We start from the raw sequence: 21,071 nt of genomic DNA, 5'->3' as shown, positions 1-21,071 counted from the left end.
GATTTTTCTAGTTCTTAATTACAATGCCTGTTAGTGGCTGAAAGCTAAGCAGAGGCCATACCCCCACAGGTCTGTTCCCAGCCCTCAGGTTACTGGTAGGGGCAGTTAGTTGTATCATTCTTTTTAGCAAATTGTGCTTTATTGAAGTTAAGAAAAAGACATATTTTGGAAACTATGCAGGCTGCAGGGCATCATATCAACACACTGTTTCTGTGCGGTGGGCTGAGCAAGAACCCTCTCTTCGTGCAGATGCATGCTGACATTACTGGTAAGTTAGAGGAAGTGAGGGGAAAGGAGTGTAAACTACTTTCTTTTAGGTGGCTAAATACTTTGTCTTTGGAAAAATAAATACTTTCTTTATATAGAACTGTATTTTGCTGGTTGGCCAAAAAGTGTGTAATGAAATGTTACTTCCTGCGAGACTGGATTTCCTGAAATTTAAAGGCATTTGAATAACAGAGATGCGGTGCAAGCAAAGCCCCATACTTCGTATTGTTAGGTGACAGACTTCTGGAGAAACCTCCAGCATGATTTCCAATGTGTAGATCTTAGACTTACAGGTTTTTTAAGAAAGTGCAATTGAATAAATATAAAAACTTCATATGAAATTTTTAAAACGAGTATATATAAACTACATGTGAGAGATGTTTCTCACTATCAGATTTTTATATTTTAAAATTATTCTAAATGTTCTATAGAAATTATGCTATTCAATCAGATTACACTAAGTTATTTAGACAAGGATAATGCTCAATATATTTTGTGAGCATGGTTTGCCTAATACGTGTTTTACTAAAACCTCTATTAGCTTCATCCTGTTTGAATTCCACTGGACTTCTCGTGACACTTGGGGCCCATGCTGGACATTGTATCCATTATATACAACAATTATTTTCTGAATTACTTCTGTGTCTGTACCATTAATATGGTTTAGGGGACAGTTTCTGGATCCTTGCTCCTGCATGGCATTGCATTTCATTTTCTAGAATTCCTGATGGGTGGAAGGTCCTGGGTATGTGGTTCATTACAAGAGGAGGTCTCAGGCTTGCACATTTTTTTTGGTCTTACTTTAGCCTGTGTGTGTTGGGCATCTTAGCACACCTGTGAGTCAGTTGAATATACTTTAAAAATGTGGAAAAAATGACAAAATTTAGTTTAAAGGACTACAGAGAAACTTTGAATGATGTGTGTTTTGGGTATATTTCAAATAAGGCCAGTTGAGCTGTCATGAATAAAGTTTAAGGCTCAGATTTGGGGCATTTGGTCTGGAGATCTGACTTGCCCTAACATCAAACCACACTTCATAACCTCAGTGCAGGGGGGAAGATGAAAATATGCTTTATGTACTTACCTGAAATGAAAACAGAAATGGAGAAGAAGGAAAAAGCATATAATGCCTATTGCCCTTAAAATTCACTAAATACATTGCAGTCAGTGTGATGCTTTCTGTTTGTGAAAAATGATGTTGTCAAGTGCATGCCTTTCCTTGTAGAATTCAAATGTTTTAGGTGAATTTCAGCTACATGTAAATTTGGGAAGCTGGTTCATGATGTGTAAAACAAAAGATCTGTGAAAAGGTATTCTGATTAAAATGTAATCAGAAGTTCTTTGACTGTAACTAATGGCCAAGTACAATTCAGCACAAAAAGGCCTTTTTGCACTCTGGAGTTCTCCCCCATTTGTAAAATCAGTGACTGACAAGGGATGTCAGAGTTCATCTAACTGAAATGCTCTCGGTTGTGTTGAACTCATTAGAGCCTATCAGATAAAATAACTAACATTCCAGGATCAATCCCCCATTCTTTCCAGAAAAGAAAAAAATCTGAATATGTTATTGTTAGCTGCAAATGCCCATGACTCAGCCATGCAGACATCCAGTTGATAATTTTGCAGGCCACTTAAAAAGTATCTTGATCTTTTTGTTTGCCTGGTAAGAATTCTGTATTCATTCTGATGATGCGAGAAATGTGCAGTAAATTTTAGAGCATGCTGAAAATTACTTACTGCTTCAGTGCCTGACACAGCTGTGTAGCTGTAAGCTTGAGTTTTAGATTTTCTGTTCCAAGTTAACCCAAGTCCTGAGCATTGGTCCATCTGAACCAGAGGAATGCTCAGTTGACCGATCCTACTCTAATGCTTTTAAGGTGGATTTCTTTGGTCAGAGAAATTTAAGGGATGCTGTAATTATACCTGTTCGCTGTTAATAGTCATTCCAGCAATCAAACAAGGTCTTAGTGTATCCGCTTTCTTTCCCGTCACTCTGCCTGTGCTAACGGTAGGAAGAAATTGCATGAAGACTGCTGTGGCACCTTTATGTCATTGAAAGTTGATTGTAAGGAGCTTTACACTGGTGGAACAGTGCAAAGTTAGCATATGTAAGTGGATGCTTGGGGTACAAGGTGAATTTGCTTTGTATCAATAATTGTTTCTGATACTAATAATTTTATTTCTCATTCTGAAAAGTGTGTATTTGCCTTTTCCTCTGTAGGAGTTGTTCATGGCTCACTTTAGATCTACCTCTAAATTTCAACTCCTTCTAATCTTACAGCTGGCTCGCAGCAGCAGCATTTCTGGGGGTATAATATCACTGAAGGTATTCACAGAAGGAAGCCCTCCTCCCACCACTGTGTTTGCATCATCATTTATTGAATGAAATTATCTCAGTAATAGAAATGTAGACACATGCCAAGTATTGCAGGAATATTAAATTCATTGGCTTAGTGGGGATGAACGTCTAAAGTAGTAGAAAACTATTTAGACTTATGTTGTTGGTTTAGGGGTTTTTAAGGAGAATTAAGAAAACAGGCCAATTTTTGTTTATATCTCTCTTTTTCCTGCTGTTTTTACATTAATAATACAGGTCTTAGAAAACTTTTTGTGAACCAAGGGGAAAGTATGTTCATGCTGCTACACGTGGGTGATAAAACAATAATTTTTAATTCTACTTCAGAATATACATTGAGTTTGTTTGTTTTTCCAGTGTTTTATTCTTGTTTGTGAATATCTTGCACAGTTTGGAAGACAAGATTTCTCTTATGATTTCATACATAGCTTATGAAAGTTTACTGCTCATATTTTCATGTCTTCCAGCAAAACCAGACTGGCTTTGTTGGCTATGTATTTAAAAACAAACACAAACAATTTTTTTTTTGTTCATTGCAGAAGAAAAAAAAGGATACCACCCTGTTTTCCCCTCAAGGTCGACTTTTAATAGGCACATGGGTTTGGAGGGTGTGGGTAACAGGTTTATACTAAGCCCTTTAAGATAAATAGCCAGTGTCAAAGATCTGGGGATTTGTTCTTTTTATGCTTTATGTTCTGCATTAATATTTTGCTGAAATTCTTTTATGTAAATTCTGCATTTTTCTCATAGCCTGGAACCACAGAGCAGAGAGATTTACATGAATCTCCCATAGACTGTAGCTCTGAAAGGAGTTGTGAACATGGTTTTCAAGTCCTTTTTGATTCTTTTTTTCCTTGTATTTTTTGCTTTAATTATTTACTGTGCTGCTAGTGCAGTACTGCTATGTTCTTCCTAACAGAGGCATGGCTTTTCTTGTATAGGCAAGCCTGTTGTCCTGTCCAGAGAAGTGGAGTCTGTTTTGGTGGGTGCTGCTATTCTTGGAGCTTGTGCTTCTGGGGATTTTGCATCTATACAGGTATGCAGTACCTGATTATTTTTTTTTTTATTTTTTTTTCTTTGTTTTTAATGCATTTCAGTTTAATGCGTTGGCACCATGCATAGACTTTAGTTCAAGTGGAAAAGCTTGTACCTTCTGCACAGCCGGACAAGAGCCAGCATCGCTTTCTCTCCACCCTCTTTTTAACTCCGTATGTTATTTAGGTGTATTGAAGATTCATTTGTCTTTTGACTGTAGGGACATGCAGGTAGAAGCTGCTGTCTATGAAGTTAGGCCATATAATTTTACAGACAAAAAAAGGAATTTGGCAAGGCTCTGATACTGCAAGAAGGTCACACTTTCATCTTGGTTATATTTGTCCTACTTTCCTTTGTTCATATTGAGGAATGTTAAACATAAGAGACAACATAGCACTATTTATGCAGTAAAAAATGACACACCTATACCTCTTGTCTTGCCTACAGTGAATGCAGAGTTACTTATGAGGATGGAACTTAATGTTTATTCATCCTATTTCAATCCATTAAGAGTTGTAAAAGTAGCAGTAAGGCTTTTACGTTCCATGGATCAGCCAAAGCATGACATAGTTTCATTTATGTAAACAGCAGTAGTATACAAAAACCTGAAGAAGGGTCTGAATGCCCAAAATCCTATCTGGTTTTACACCTGGCAATTCCACTGGTAGAAGACATGTCCTCTCCTCATATTACACAAGGAACACAAGGACACTAAACAATACATTGCATCCACTTGGACAAAATTATTTATCATGGTCCCTATGGTGCCTATCAGGCACAAAGGTTTGTAGGTGAAATTTTGCACAAAAACTTACAGAATATATCTTCTGAATAGGGGGTCAGCTTCTCAACCTAGTTAAATTGACACAGATCCACTGGAATCAATGAACAGCTCAACATAAGCTGAGGAACTGGGCCATGGTTGGCATTTTTCCAAATGTGAAATTTCCAAATGTGAGTATACTACAGTGCAGTGTAGGTTAGCAGGAAGAGCAATTCCCTTTCATAAGAATTCTTCCATTAAAGTCAATCCCATTGCAACAAATATATAGTACAATATATATATGTATTTAATAATTCTAGTGCTTGTAAGGAGAACTTACATTGACAAATGTAATTTCAGTAGCAACTTTTGGTGATAGGAGTTCATATTTAATTCTTACTCTTCTGTTAACCTTCTGCCTTTAAATACACAGATATTTCATTTCATGTTTTAAGATGTTTTGCCCTGTTATGCAATAACTGAACATCTCAAAGCTGATTTTATTAACCATTAGAAATTCTAATGCTGTGAAATGCTGTGAAATTCTGTGATATGTCTTTATATAATTTTGCTATATTCATTTACCTTTAGTTTTTAACTGTGCCCTTATGTATAAAAATATTTCAGAAGCATATCCAATGATGTCAAAACAGATATGCATGCATATATATGTACATATATGTCAGTCTGCATAGCACACTGCTTCAGAAATCTTTTTCAGTGGAACTAGATCCTTTTCAGCCAGTCATGTCACAGAGTTTCTGATTTAAAAAGTGTTTACTCTTTTCCTGTTATGATATGGTTATGATAGGTTCCTGCCTATTTGGCTATGGGAAGGTGTTTTGGCTTGGCATAAGTACAGTGCAGGTTCTGTGGGTCTTCCTGGAGTAAACTCCTTCTAAGTGCTTACCTGTGACTGTTGGGAGATGGATTTGATGACTCCTTATGCTCCCTTCCTTTGCTTGAATCAAATAAGTTAATACGAGTACATAAAGAAAAAGAATAAATACAAATCTCAATGCAGTGCCTCAGCACTGCATAAGGAGTCTGATTTCCCAAACACAGCCTCTGCCTTTTTCAGTGCTTCAGCAGCTATTTGTGTAAGGTGTGGTTCCAAGGGTTTTGCCAGTCAGCAGTTGTTCCACTGAGTTACAGGTCAAGCCCATGGGCTTCCCTGGCATATCTCTGAAACAGAAAAGGGGAAAGTAGTTTGGAAACTACTGCTGTTATACATTCCACTGGGCATTTGTAACATGTTTCTTTCCATCATACTGCCTGTGGTGATCACTGGCAGCCAGGTGAGGGCCTGAATCCTATCCAGGGTGCCATGACATCTGTGCAGTGTGAAGAAACAACCCACTAAGTGTTTTAGCTTAATGTGTGTTAAGAAGATTGTCGTTAAAGAGGTGACACCTATGGCAATATCAGTTGTATCATGCAACAAATATTTTAGATTATATAAAAATATTTTTTTAAAGACTTCAGCTACATGAAATCAAGAAACAAGAAACTAAATAAATGTTTTTTAGGGGAGGGAGAAACGTAAATGCATTGCAGTTCCATAGCCTTCACTTACGTTTATTTTTCTACCACATCTTCCAAAACAAACCTTACTTAGAGGTGTTGCTGCAAGTATTCTGCATTGTTGTAGACTCTGCAAATAATAGAAGTTATTATCTGTCCTCTGAATAGATGGTTTGTGTTTAATTATTGTGCTTTCCAAAGCTCATTGTTTGCTCAGCCTAATAGTAATGGAGAAAACTGTGTGGTTTTTACCCTCTTTGCTTATGCCTATGGGTTTTTTTGAAGGGGAATTTTTACTGTATTTGTCCCAGTGATTTTGGTCACGTTTCTCAGAATCATTTTTGGACATTTCTACTCAATGTCAAAATCAAAATGTTTAAAAGCTATTTGGTTTTCATGGGTTGGGTCAAAATCACTTCTGATAATCTTAGTCTGGCTTTAACATGCTCAGTTGACAAAAGGACCGGCTGCTCAACAGGCACGTGAAACCCACTAGTGATAAGCAATAGCAGTAGTGCTGCCAGGCTTCTGCCAGGGAATCTCGTATGAAGTATGTGCATGTGTGCTGTGTAGTATGTGCGCAGTGAGTGATGCTTCAGGGAGCTGAGGAGCCTACTTAGCAGGGCTGTTCTTGTGTCTGAATGCTAAATCTGATGCTTTGGGGATGTAACATGCATTAGATGTTAGAGCTGACCTGCTTGTGCATTCTGTCAATGTGTGGGGTTTGGGGCATGGGGCAGCCAAATCAGAGCCACTGCTCTGGCAGTCTGCTCTTCACTCAGAAAATCTGGACACACGGAGAAGATCCTCAAAATCTACCAGGGCATCACTTTTCAATAGAGGAAAGAAAAGATGGGTCATCTGGGGAAGACCCAGCTCTATACCTTATATAGTAATTAGATTTAGGCTTTATTTAGCTCATGTTTAAGAAATGCATTGGAATTGGATGGTATTTCCTTAGGGGTAAAGTATGTGGATGTGGTGCTTGCTGTTACTCTCGTACTCCAGTACTATCCTGATGCTTAGTCCTGTGGCATTCCATCATCGGGATTTGGAAATGGGGAAGTATCTGCTTCAGAGACATTTTTGAGGATCGTTCTTCCAAGGACAGGCAGCTTGCTTACCTATGTATCGCTGTATGATGAACCCATTCAGAAGTGAATGTGAGACAACAGGATTCTCACCCTTCACTCTCCTGGGCAAATGGCCATAGTGGCTGGGACACTAATGAGCTCTTCTTCTGTCCTTTGGTATCCCTAAATAAGTTTCTTCTCACAAAGAAACAAGCACCAATGTACCTCCTGTCTCCTTTCCCTTTCTGTAATACAGCAGTGACTATTTGCAGGATGCAGCATTTTTTTTCTAATTCTTAATTCTCATATCTTTTTATTCTTATTTTGAGTGATTTGTGGAGTAAAGGTTTTCATGCTTTCTATTGACTGCATCTGTATTAGTACCAAAATTCTCAATATGCTGAACTTCTGCAAAGAAGCATTAGAAATTAAGGTTATTGCAAAATTTGTAACCATGCAGGTTAATTTGCTAGATTCTGGTGTGGTTTTAAAAGCTCAAGCCTCTTGAAGCTGCAATTTCATCTTTAGGTAATTCTATCAAGTAAAGATTTATAAACTCCCATCTCTCATGCCTGGTCACCATATGTTGTTGCTTCAAAGAATGTTGACTTCCCTATTTTCCTCTTCATTTACTTTTCTGCATTTTTCTCCTCTGTGGTAAAACTGAATTAAAACAATTGTTCTATCCAAAAAGAAAAAAGAACATGAAGTGTGGTGAGTTACTCCCCATTTCATCTTTTGGTTATTTAGTCTCTAGAATCTCCGGAAAGGTGAGAAAATCTTCTTACAATTTGGGTTATCTTTTCATTTGCCCCTACAAATGCTACACCTTTTTTCTTTTAGTGGTTCTGTTATGTTTTGATTGTTGTGCCTATGAACCATAACACAGCCTGGCTGAGTCAAAGAAGACAGTGCTGTGTAAAATAGTATGATGTAAGGATTTTTGAAATATACACAGTATTTTTGGGTTTTGGATTTTTGAAATATGCGCTGCACTGAATGAAATAACCTTAACATTGCTGGCTTAGATGGGTCAATTTATTGGTTCTAGCCATTCCTTCCATGCTGAGCAGCGGGATCCTGGTTTTCTATGTGATTGTTTCTGTAGTAAAAGTATAGTTTCCGGTTTAGCAAGCCAGCAATTCCTTCTCAGTAAAAATGTTCAATAAATAAATGTCAAAGTTTCCAGTATATCCTCATTACTCGGCCTCGCTTGTATGTAATTGAAAATGGGAAGAAGGTGCTGTTTGATTTGGCAGTCATCCAGCTCTTTTTTTTTTTTTTTGGATAACCTACTCTCTGGGACAAGGCTGTACACTTGGGAACAGGATTATTGCCTAATAAAATCCTGCAGCCCACTGTCTATTCCTTAATTGCATATTAAAGCAATTAATAAAATTACCTGTATGAAACCAGATTACCAGCTTTATTTTGGATTTGCTGTCTTAATATGGGCCATTGTTACTGGCCAATATGGAAGAAAAGAAATTTCTAATGATTTACTCTAATACATTTTACTGGTAACTTTCTGTAATCCACTTTCTGTAATCATTTTTGGTGTAAAACATTGAGCTAGAAATTAGGATCTACATGACTACAAGATTTTTCAGGTATAAAATCAACTTTTCTTTGCTAGTTTTGGTTATTATGCAACTTGGTGGTATATCCTGCAAAAAAATAGGGGAAAGCTTTTTAATTGGTTTTATAAAGCAGATTAGAGGTCTATAAAAATTAGCTGGATTCTATAGAAAGAGGTGTTAGGTAATTACCTAATGTGGATTAGCTGAATCATTTAGCAGCAGTAGCAGCTGAGCAAGTGAAGTACCCCTTAGGTACAATTTGCATCCCTGGAAGCAGCCCTAGAAGCTCTGTTGATCAAAGTCACCTGGCTTGCCTTCAGGATAACGGACATAGGGGCCATAACTGTGAGGGAGATACATTGCAGAATGGTGTTTGAAGTTATGATGGTGCAGGTGAAATGGTGCACTTACAACTCTGTACTAAAGGAACTCTAAAGAGTTTTGTTTGTGCATTGCTTATTATGCTTAATTTAATGGACATCTCCTGTCGGTTGTCTAAGGAAGTTGTTGGGTGGCATAGCATAGAGGACAAAATCAAATCACAAAACCCACAGACAACACAAGGTTTATAAAGATCATCCAGGAAGAGCATGTGATATGCAGTGTATTCATCTCCTAACAATGAAAAATGGTACAGGCTATCATGAATGTAAAGAAGTTCTTTAATGCAACAGTTAGTCCACAACCTTGGTAATGGACCAACTAGCAATCATGAATAGACAACATTTCATAAGAACACCCATAAATAGTACTGGGACATACTCAACATTTCTGCTGACAGAACTGGAGGGGATTAGGCTATTTCCATTTCTGGATTAGGCAGTCTCTAGTGTAATTTTGTTCTGCTTATTTCAATGGACGAGCTTCAGTTGATGATCTGAGCCTCTATTCCTCTTCCAAAGCATTACCTGTCAGGTCATGGATTGAAATTAATACAAGCGTCTTGTTGATTTCCATATTTTCAAAAGCAAGAACCAAGTGAAAGATCAGGGAGGGGATAGTTTTTTCCTTAGAAATGGTAATAACTTGGGAAATCAAAAGAGGAAATAAAATTACTTCTCCCTGTTGAGTTACGGAATGTTGCCTTCCCTCATCTCATTAAAAATTTAAAGCACTCCTGTTTTTGAGCAGGATGAATTAGTAATTAAGTGCTATAATCAACTTGTGTAAACATAATATTGAAGGAGAGCAGCAAATTAATCATTTCGTTGGCTTGCCTTACCCAATTAATGCACCTTTTAGTAAAGGCCTTCCTGTCATGTTGGGATGGTTTTTTTTTCTCCTGTTCCCTTAATCAGAGGATTTTGGAAAGGCAGAGGAGGGAGGCGGTTCTTAGGCACCATGCTGTACACAAGGAGTGTGTTAAGGTGCTATGATCTTGCCTTCCTTTTCTTCAAAAGCTCTGAATTTGTACATGTACAGTTTGAGCCTAGGGTTTATCAGAGACCGTCCTTGGGCAAGGCTGGATGACAGCTTTTCCTTTTCTGAGTAGTGTTTTGGCTGAGTATAGCCTCTACAATTAAGTGATTTTTAAAAAATTCCTTCCTGGATGTGTATATCATCAGTCTCAGTTGACAGGACGTGCTCCATAAAAAAATTACTTTAAATTTCAGCGCATAGCTTATATACCTACTGTTAGAGACAGTATTCTAGTGGTGAAAAGAGCTGAATCTTCACAGTCCATTTATTTGTTGTTCTTTCACTTCTGACTGGCAGCAAAGTTGTCAAGGGATGTCATGGACAGTTCAAGATGTGGACTCTACTGCTTGCCGAGAACCAAACTGTTACCCACGTAAGCAGCTAAGATGTTTGATGACTGTGGAGTATATTTGCAACTAACCAGGCCTGGACTTGGCAGTAGAAGAACTTTATCCCTTTACCTCTTTCCTTGGTGTTTTGACACTGAAATACATCTTTGCCTAATTGAAAGGTTGTTTTTTTCTTGTATAATAAAGTTAGATTCAATATGGCATGCATGAAACCACCAAGATACTGGCAATGCCTCTGGCTTTTGTATAGAGTCAGCTGCCTTCTTACCAGAAATCTTTAGAGAAATATAGATGAGAGAGAAAAATTAAAAGGCAGTGATTTGATGGCCACGGTCCAGTTCCTTGTGGCCTAGTGTTTATGGTACAAAGAGTGCCTTTTTAGTTAGCGTATTTTGGCCTTACTGTCAGAAGTCTCTGCAATAAGGGTAAAAAGCGGATGAATCACAACTACTCTTTTGCCCTAAGGATGATCCTTCTGTATTAAAGCTGAAAAATATAAATGCTTGTCTGTCTCTGCCAAGCACAGAATGAGCTTTCAATCAGCCTGAGAGTGTGATTTTTTTTTTTTTTCACTTTTCAAGCCACAATAAATATACAGAAGCATTTTTACTTTCTTTCAGCTGACTTCAGTGGACGGTATTTCCATATGGTTGGAAATCCTCTCTTGGTGGGAGTTAAATCACACATACAAGCACCACCACTTAGAGAGTCAAACAGCTGAGATGTGGCTGTAGCTGATAGCACGATGCTTTCACAAAAGTGCTAAGAAAAGTACCCTCTGTCTTGTTGCTGTTTACTGACATGTGATACTGGTTGACATCTGTTGCCCTTCTCATTTGAGGACTGTTTGCTTTACTAACTTTAACATTTCCACATTGCTATGCTGTTGAAGTGCAGATACACAGATCTCCTTGGAGTCCCCAAGGTCTTTTTATGAGAAGCAGAGCTGCCATCATTTGATATCATCCTGCTGGCTGCCTTTTATATTGGAGTTGAGAGAGATAATTCTGTTGCAGTTAAATGTTCTTGGTGGAGTGCAATGTCTAATGCTATATGTTGTCATACATTTGATGTATTATCAGATCAGTACATGCTGTACAGTAGTGTTTGGTTCATTGTCACATTAGATGATTTGTAGTCATTTTATATGACTTGAAATTATTACAGGTAAAAACTTGTCTAAGAAAATGTCAGAGTTTGTTGTAGCAGGTCATATAGCTACTGAAATGACGGATGATCTTAGTCCATAAGCATAATGCAAAATTCTCAGTTAATGTAAATCAGCATTGCTTCAGGTTTTCAGAGGAGTGACACCAGTTTACTCCAGTGCCCTGATCCAATCAAGCACTTAGGTACATCATCTGACGTACAAGTAGGCAAGAAGCTCAGCTGAAGATAAGCAGGGCTGCCCGTGTGCTGAAGTACTTTACTGGATCAGAGCCCAAACAGGAATCTGACACACAGTTCACTGGTAGATGACACATCTTGAAATTATAAAAGCTATTACAGCTCTAGCAATTGGTTCATATTATTACCCATTCAGAAACAAGTTGTGGATGCTATAGATAATAGGATACAAAGGTGGTGTCTTTTAAGTGCTGTCCTTTTGTGGAAACTTAGCATGCTTCATTTTAAATGTCATCCAGTACACAAATGTTCAGATTTGGAATTTCTCAGTAACTCTTTAATGACAAGGAAAGGCAGCTGCATTAAGTCAGTGTAATATATTGGCTATAACAGAACTACGCATTTATTTGGCACAGAAGTACTGAAGTTGGAGGCAACAATCTCAGAAATCCAGTACTTAAAGATATGGCCATATTATTTTCCTAAAAGTAGGTGGTTTAATGAAATAGCACACTAATGAAATGAAATTAAACATGGCCTTTTATTTGGGCCTTGATGAAAGGAGATGGGGCACTCTGTGTTGGGTTATCAGTATGACTTACCTGTTTATTAATTCTGTCTGAGAGTGGTGATAAAGATTTTATTACTTACTTTTTACATTTATGAGGATGGACTGAAAAGGTAATAAAGACCTCTCAGATACTCAAATGACCAAAGAAATCTATTTTTTCCTCTTTCTTTATGCTGAAGGTGCAGCCGGCTTTGTGCATTGGCATAGCCCCGTTGACTTCACCTGAGTTCTGTATCTTGCATGCACATAGCCAATTACCTTATTAGAAGCAGCTATATGTATACAAATACAATCTCTTATGTCTGTAGGCTCAACATGTATATTGTCATGCCTTTTAGCTTTTAATAAACTCACATCAGCCGGTGTTGGCAAAGAATAAGATTTAGTGTTTTGTTAATCTGCAGAATTTGAGACTCTTACTAAACCAATGGTATTCTTCTCATCTGTCAGTAAGCCCAAGACCTGGCAAGCAGGAGAAAATATGCTGCCTAGAATAGTTCAGGTTCTGCTGCTGCATATTTTTGTAACAAACCATGGAATGACCATGGTGGAGTTTGTCTAAGGAGATGTACAATTAGTTGATTTTTTCCAAGCAGACTAAGACTAAGATCAGCTTGTGGAAGTTGTTTAATAATATCACAACCTTACGTTTTTTCTAGCTCACTGCCTTTCCTTTTCTTGAGGAAAACCATAAATAAGAGGAAACCATAAATATGTCTGTATTGTAGGTGGATACTTTCTTTAAAATGTACTGTGATCCATCTCAGTTCTATTTTAGGGACAGATTTTACCCACATACTCAGAGACACAGCTGAAGTCATTTAGACCTTGGACTCCCCTTCTGTCCAGGCCATTTAAGCAGGGAAAAGTGTGATAGCAATATTTTATAGGAAGGATGAGTACAAAGGAGGATACCATGGATCCCTTGTAACTGTCAGTAGCCAGTAAGGTCCTTTTAAGAGTGTGTCTTGCTTAAATGATGTTCAGGATGTCAAACAAGTTAAAGTTTCTCTGCCCTCACCTCTTCAATATCTGAGCAGAACAACCTTCAAGTTATGCACTGGAGAATTGGAAACTCAATCTGACTACATTGTGAGATTAATTTTCCATCTGGGATTTGCACTCTTGCTATGTCAGCGCAGGGGATCAGACTGTTCTGTGGCAAAGCACAAGCATGTAGAGTCACAGCGCTAGCTGTCTGAAATGCTTGAGGTTTTTTCCCTATAAATTTTTTGAAGGACATTATGATCACTTAGTTGTGGGATTTGATGCTGGTTGTTTGTACCACCAGGACATACTTTTGCCACCCTGTATTTGAAGAAGTTTTATAACTTACATGTACTATGTTGTCCTTTCTTCTAACGATGACTAGAGGGGATAGCCCTACCTGTGTAGTTTAACAAGCATCTGTTTACTGTCTAGGCATTTCCAATACATTTCATTTTATTCTAAAGGCATTTTTCTTTATTCCCTTTCATATAATCATGGATGTGAAATGCTACAGGAGAGATCCCATAACCTTTATTAGTTTTATTAGCAGTAGAAGCAGTTGCTTTATTAGCATACTGGCTTTCCTCATCCTCAGAATTGGAATCCAGTTCTCATTCTCCTTTCTTTGTTCAGGTAAGTCATAAATCCTTGTTTCCTTGTTTTCTTAGATACAGTCATATAACAACCATTCCCAAACCCTTGCTTACTTCCTTGTTTTGAAGCAACTTTTCACAACCATTGTGCTTAAACATTTCTGAGGCACAGTTTGATACTATAAATTGGACAGTGACATGTAGAGAGAATCCATATGAAATTGCTTCATGGCTCTGTTTTGTTTTTATTAGGACAAGCGTTCATGTAATTATTAGCGAGACTGTAACTGTCACCCTTGAAGGAAATCTAAGTAGAAAGGCTAACCACCAAGTGGGCATGAAAAAACATAAGTTGCAGGTTTTTGCACAAGATACTCCTCCAGATGAGGGTTGAAAAACACTGGAAGAATGTGAATAAGGAGAACTGCTGTGCCTGTATCTTGCTGTGCCTTCTAAGTGTGTATAAGCAGTGAAAGTGAGTTGGATTGTCATCTTTCACAAGTGTACTTTTCAGCTAAGAATAATTTATAGGGGATGCGCTCAATGTGTAGTACTCCTGCGGGTTGCATTCACCACAGCGTTACTAACCTTCAGTACATAAATATATTCTGACCCATGTAGAGCCTGTTTCTGTGAGCACCTGCTATAAGTTCGTGTTTTCTGTACAGCTTCCAGATAGTCCTTTACCAGGTAGAAATTTTAGGGAGGAGTGTGGGTGTGGAAGCTCTGGTGGGAGTATGTTGTTTTGTCAAGGAACAGGGTAAAGTGATGTGGCAGTGTGCTCCTCGCTAAGCAGAGTAAGGAGTGGTTAGATCTCACCATGTCACTTCTTTTGGACTTCTGGAAGCAGAGGGGACCCTCCAAGGGAAAACACTCTGGAAAATAAACCAATTTCTAATCAGTATTTTCTCCTCTGAAGAATCTCTCCACAAGAGTATGTGTGGAGGGCTGCACCACCACCAAGCCCAATCTCGCCCTCCCAAAATTGTGGGGTGGGGGATGTAATGCATCACATTTAGAACATCCCTTCATTTCCCTGTCCTGTAGCTCAGAACCGAGTTAAACACCTTGGATATATTCAGCAAAGTACTGCTGAGTCTAGCAGCCTTGTGTTAGACTCCTTTTGCTGTCAAAATGTCTGGTAAGACTTGACTATTGCCTAAGTTTCCCAGACTAGTGTCTTCCTATCTGTTGTCATGAAATCACTGATTTCTGTTAACTTCAAGTAGTTTAGACTAGACTGGGGGAAGCAGCGCTTGAGTGTCTTACAGCAGATAAATTGGATATGTGTTAGCCTCTAGGTTGGAAGCTGGCACTTAGCTTAGGTGAAAGAGATGAGTAATGGCCCTAAAGATGCTAAGCTGTTTTAAGCCCTTCTGATAAATGGGGTCTTTTTGTGATGAGCTATCCTCACTTTCTTGGACTGGTTGGTATAAAAGCTTTGTATATACAAGCACATCACTCATTATTTACTGGTCGTGGTTCTAAGGTTGTTTAATTTTGCAATAGTCCCATCTAAGGGATGATTCTTGCATTGCACGAAAGGGAGACTAAGCAAGCTTTGCCTTTCATTTGCTTTGTATAACTTCGCCCCTGTGGAAACATTGGATAGCCAGCACATTTGCCATAAGACACAAAATGCCAGATTTGCAGCCTTCTGGATATGGAAGTTCCACTCATCCCAGAGAAGAACCAGAGAACTGGCATGGAAAGAGAATAAAAGAAACATGAGAAAGAAGACAGGTGTGGTGGAGAAAGGGGCTTTTCTTTTTTTGGCACTAAATCCCCAATACCCCAATCTCCCTCTTGCTACTCCCACTCCGGTACTATTTATTCTTTCCTCTTGTATTCTTGATGCCTTCTTGTTTGTGCCTTTCCCCTGTTTATTTGTTTCCACTTCTTCTTTTCTCATCTCTTGGTGGTTCTTCTCTTCTCCTATTTAATCTTATTCCTCTTCCTTTGTTCTCTCTCTTTCTTTCATTGCTCTTCCCATATCCCGGTCCCTTACCTGTATTCTCGCATAATAAAGAGCACAGAGGAAGGGATGGCTTGTGGCTCACTCAGTGATGATCCCTTAAGTCTCCTTTCAAGGCTTGTAGGAGTTCAGTAAAGTGTTTTATGGGAACAGCATAGCCACACAGCACTGATTGGGCTGTGCCAGTGCTCTTGGACTGGAAGAGGAAAGATTTATGATGGCATTGATCACAGTGCTAAAATAAACTGCCCTCCCTTAGCCAGTGGAATACGAGTTTGTAAATGCCAGCATTTTATACACAAAATGAAGGACGCCGGCTGAGGAAGCCAGCTGCCTAGGTTAGCTGTTCAAGGTCTGAAAATGGCAAGTCTTTAAAAGCAGAGAGACAGAAAAAGTCATTTATGTTAAAACAAACTCTGTCATGAGTCATTAGACTTCTTTTTCTCTTACACACACAGTTTATGTCTCAGGCCTTCTAAGGCCTGAGTAACATCTGATACTCTTCAGGCTGAGCCGGCTCTAATAGGAGTAGGTTCCTGTTTCTAGCTGCAGTGTGCCACTTAGAACTCTATTTAATTTGAGTCTTGTGTTTACAGGCTGTAACTATTACTTATTTGTCATTTTATGGTAATAGAAAAGATTGTTTGTCTGCGATTTAGTCCCAGCCATGCTGTTGAATAGTTCTGTCTCCTCAGCAGCAGCAGAGAAAAAGTGACCTGAGAGGGGCTTTCACTTTTTGCCTCATTCATTTCTCTCACGCGGCTTTAGTCAGGCAGGCACGAGTGGGGATGCAGGTCCCTTGCCATCCCTCCCAACTGCCACCTCAGCCTAACAATATCAGCAGAGCATTGCTCTACATTTCTCAGTTCGCGTATGAGCTGCATGTGCTTTTTCTTCCCCTCTACTTTTAAAAGAGAGAACACCAAAGCACACGCTGTCTGAAAAACACAGCTTTGCCTTTTTTGCCCTTTTTCTTTTTTTGGTCCTCTTTCTTTCCTTCGTCCCCTTCCTTCTGCTCCCAGTTATCTGTTTAAATATTTTTGCTAAGTGTGAAACACTCAGGTGTGAAAATAATTAATTGCAGCTAGAAAATACCAAAGGTGTATGAATTCTTCAAGTCTCATTACCTGTTTGTGCCAAGGCCTATACAGACCTGAAAGGGGAACGTGTAACACAGGGGCAGGAAAGCTTATGGGGGTGGTGGTGGAGTTGAAGTGCTCAAACACCCCAGCCAGCTTCCCTGGACAAGGGTAACCTCAGGGCCCGCTGCTGGAAGTGACTGCACCTTAATTAAGCAGCAAGACTCTTGTTCCCCCTAGTGGCTAATCACTCAGGATGGGTTTCACACGAGCATTTAATTTAGCTGCCTTTTAACTTGCCTGCCTAATTTTCCTCCCATCCACATTTTTTGCTATGTTTTTTAAGTTTCTCAATTTCTCCGAATGATGGCATTTGCCATTTGTTTGATTGTGACTTCAGGAAGCTGGAAAATGTGCCACAGATAGAAAATACCTTATATCTGCAATAAAGCAATAGGATTTAGGGTTGAAGACCTTTTTTCTGCATATTGCGCCCATGCATGCTGGATTTTTTCTGCAGCATTAGCAGTAAGGGTTAAGGAAGAAGGGCTTTTCTCTGCTTATCAGCATCCCTGTTCCTGTTGTAACTCCTCAAGTATGAACAGATAGGAATGTCCAGAAATGTTAGACACCTCAAATCAGCAGGCTTGTTTAATGTCCTTGAGATAAGAACTGAATTGCAAATCAGCAGGCTTGTTTAATGTCCTTGAGATAACTGAATTGTGTGGCTTTACAGATCAAACAAATACCATGTAAAATGTAGTGTAGTATTTCTTAGTGACAGAGGAAAACAAGCCTGTATTTTCCCATGTAGTTCTTATTAGCAGCCTGGTAATGGGAGATAATGCATCTCTTGGGTAAAACTCATCAGCTGTACTAGTTCAAATCTAACATAAGCCGCTGTAGTATCAAGTTCTTCTGAGGTTACCTCGGTATAAATAAAAGGAGAATTTTGCCATGAGAAAACAATGTATGTTACCTAACGCGAGAGTCAGAGTACATGGGGTTTATTCCCAGCTTTGACACTGACTCTGTCTGTGACTTTCAGCAAGTTGTTTAACTTTGTTCTTCATTCAACTGATTTGTGAAGGGGATCTAGTGATGTTTAAGTGTTTAATATGTTTATAGGCTGGTTATATAGTTATACTAAAGGTGATAGAATGAAAAGTGCAAAGAAAACGAACAATGATGCTAATGATGTTGCTCTGGTAGATTAAAATAAGTAAGAATGGAAAGGCCGGCAGACCGACAGCCCAGTTGCACATAATTGGAAAATCTTTTGACTTCTGCACAAGAAAACAAAAACTGACTTTAGACCTGCAGCCAGTTTATTATGTGTGGGAATTTTCATTGCTATGTATATAATATGAAAGATGGCTGATATAGTATGACATGAATACAACTCAGAAGTTTATATCCATTTTTCATATTTAGAGCATTCGTTACTTTTAAAGGTTGTGTTATACTTTTACAAGGAAATGCATTTCATCTGCAGAATTCTTGTTTTTAGAAAATATTTGGGCAGCAAAGGGAGACCACATCCTTTAAAGCACAAATTCACTCATGGTTTGTATTGGCAATTCCTTAGGAACAGCAAAGGCTAATTCAAGATCAGCATTTTCATTCACAGGCTTCTAGCAGTAGACATCTAATGCTGTATCTAACATGTAACTGAGACACCGGGTGTTCTTTTTGCTCAAGCATGGATCCTTCTAAACTGAAGTTGAAGACATTTGCTGGAGACTTCTGAAAATCAGATGTTATCCTTTTTTAACTGCAGTGCAATCAAGATTAGCAAAACCAACCTATGCATCTTGCATTGCTGAGCACTTTTTGATTTGCATCTGAAACTGGTTTGTGACAGGTCAATAACGCTATGAGCGTAATGTAAAACATTCAACAGGATAAGACCTCCTTGTTGGAACTGTATCCTTTTTCTTGCATGTCTGGGTTGTATTTTTGTTAATTAAGTTACTGACTTGTAGAATGGCCTGCATTCCTTCTGTTCCTGTAAAAATGAAATGACTGACAGCTTTTCAGTTGCACATGATTGTACCATTTAGTAGAGGAGGAAGGGGCAGGATAGGATCCTACCAAATTGTTTGCATATTGTATATAGAGAAAACATTGTTGAGCATGAGATAACTGCATCTTATCAAGCAGTCTGTTACTGATCTAGTCTAATTTATATAGATCTGCACAAATTGATCTAAGACCAAAAACCAAGCCAGCGTAGAACAATGGGTAAGAGCATTTAGAAAAGTTGTATAGTAAAATTAAGACTTTCATCAGATAAAAGTAATTTAATTTCCCTCCTCTCATTCTATACTTGTCACAGCCAAAGAAATACCTTTGAACAAAAACTAACTTCTTTTTAGATGTCCAAAGTACAAAATTGCTGCTAATGGAAAAGCGAAACAAATCTGGGATTTTGAGCTGGTGCAGTATTCGTGCAAGTAATTAGCCTGTACAAAAGGAGCATTCATCTTGAAATGACAGATAAGCACTAAGGACAGGATTGAAAACTGTAAATATGTTAGCACTTTAAGCGAGAGCACAGCTTCAGCACTTGTTAGACTCATCAGCTGCTGTAAACAATATGGATCTTTGAAATGATCTCTGCTGGGATCTCAGCACATTAGATAATGATATAGTTGTTCATTTTTGCTTCTTCTATTTTGTTTTTTCTTTCAGAAAGTACTTTCTGCAAAGAATAGGCCTATGGTGCTGCCAGCACACACACTTATCTTTCTCTATGAGTAGACCCAGTGAGGGCTGCAGTCACTGTGGGGAGTAAAGAACAAGCCTGCAGAGCTGGGCTCTGCCTTTCCCGATTTATGCACAAGTGAGGAACAGTATGTGCAGCTGCAGTACAACTTTCCTCTCATGGCTGTGCCTCTACCCAAGGCTAGGAAAGGTTCTTTGAGGTCATCCAGGCTCAGTTCACAGTTAGGATGCTTCTTCGAATATGATTTTAAAAGGCAGACTGTTCAGGTGGTGGTGGTGGTGGCAGTTTCTCTTGTGTAGCTTTGTGAAGGGTTAACAGTGACAGAGCTGTAACAATGGAGGGTTTCATGTTGTGAAAACTGCATACAATAGAAATTAATTTGAAACCAATAAATCCGCTTTGCAAAGGACACTATAAAAAGCTTGCATACCACAATAACTCGCAAACACTCACTGACCTCGCTGAGGTTCTGATTGGTGACCTACAAGTGAAAAGCTCCATGAGCCATTTGAGTCTCTGCTATTCATCTCTGCTCTCAGCTTGCTGTCTTTAAATGAAAGGCCAGTTTTTTGGAATTGGCTCAATTCTTAGGATCAGCTGAATCGTGAGGCACAAAGTGTTTTTTCTTCAGTTGTGTCCCACATTGGCTAGACTTCCCTCCTAAGTGTTTGGTACTAAGCTAGTGGTATTATTGATTCCCATATGAGAAACTGAGGTGCAGAAAGCTTGCATGCCTTGTTGAAGATCAAAATTCAGGAGCTGGCGTATCCAACCGCCCCCCTTACAGTCACAGGAGTTGTGCTGGGAAGAGCTTTCCCCCATAAGCACTTCAGGAGCAGTGGGTTAGAAATCTCTCATTAAAGTGAGTGAGTGAAGGGGCAAGGTTGGCTTGGAAATAGGAGCCACAAGGTGCAGCTCACTGGGGCCTTCATAAAAAATGGGAAATGGGATGGGACAGCAAAGTAAAAGTAGGAGTGGTGACTGGCTGGGTGTTGTAAGGTGAGAACGTCCTTCTGGAGGGATTCAGTGCTGTTCACCTTTCCCGGAGATAAAAAGGACAGCTTATAAAGAAGCTCACCAACCCTCCCACCTAGCCAAAATTTGAAGGTGGGGAGGTGGAGTCTGTCTAGCGTGCTCTTCTCTGCAAGATCTCTACTTTAAAGATAGCCCCTGGGGCAGGATGGTGCTATATTAGATCTCAGGCTGCGAGCAGGCCAAACTCTGCTGCCACTTGATGACTCTCTCACATGCTAACTGCATTTTAAATTCTGACTTGTGTGTTTTCAGACAGAACCAGCTATTGTTTTGGGCACAGTCAATTACAAAATGTGCTCTTTTTCTATTTGCCAAATGAATACAAATGCTTTCTTAGAAGGTCTCCTAAGGAAAAAGATGCCTCAGATACCTTTGAAAATTCCTGC

The 21,071-nt window shown here is 38.9% G+C and overlaps 1 protein-coding gene across 1 annotated transcript in view; it reads left to right on the top strand.

The window, feature by feature from the left end:
* Positions 1-21,071, top strand: part of FGGY (FGGY carbohydrate kinase domain containing) — a 327,463-nt gene that overhangs the window by 294,697 nt on the left and 11,695 nt on the right. Inside the window, exons 19-20 of the mRNA XM_009636237.2 lie at positions 148-268; positions 3,565-3,659. Of these exons, the coding sequence (XP_009634532.1) occupies positions 148-268; positions 3,565-3,659 (216 nt within the window). The remainder of the gene's footprint in view (positions 1-147; positions 269-3,564; positions 3,660-21,071) is intronic.

The sequence above is a fragment of the Egretta garzetta genome, unplaced genomic scaffold, assembly GCF_000687185.1.
Source record: "Egretta garzetta isolate BGI_Z169 unplaced genomic scaffold, ASM68718v1 scaffold163, whole genome shotgun sequence".
Lineage (NCBI taxonomy): Eukaryota > Metazoa > Chordata > Aves > Pelecaniformes > Ardeidae > Egretta > Egretta garzetta.
The sequence above is the reverse complement of the archived record's forward strand: the minus strand, read 5'-3'. Positions and strand labels throughout refer to the sequence as shown.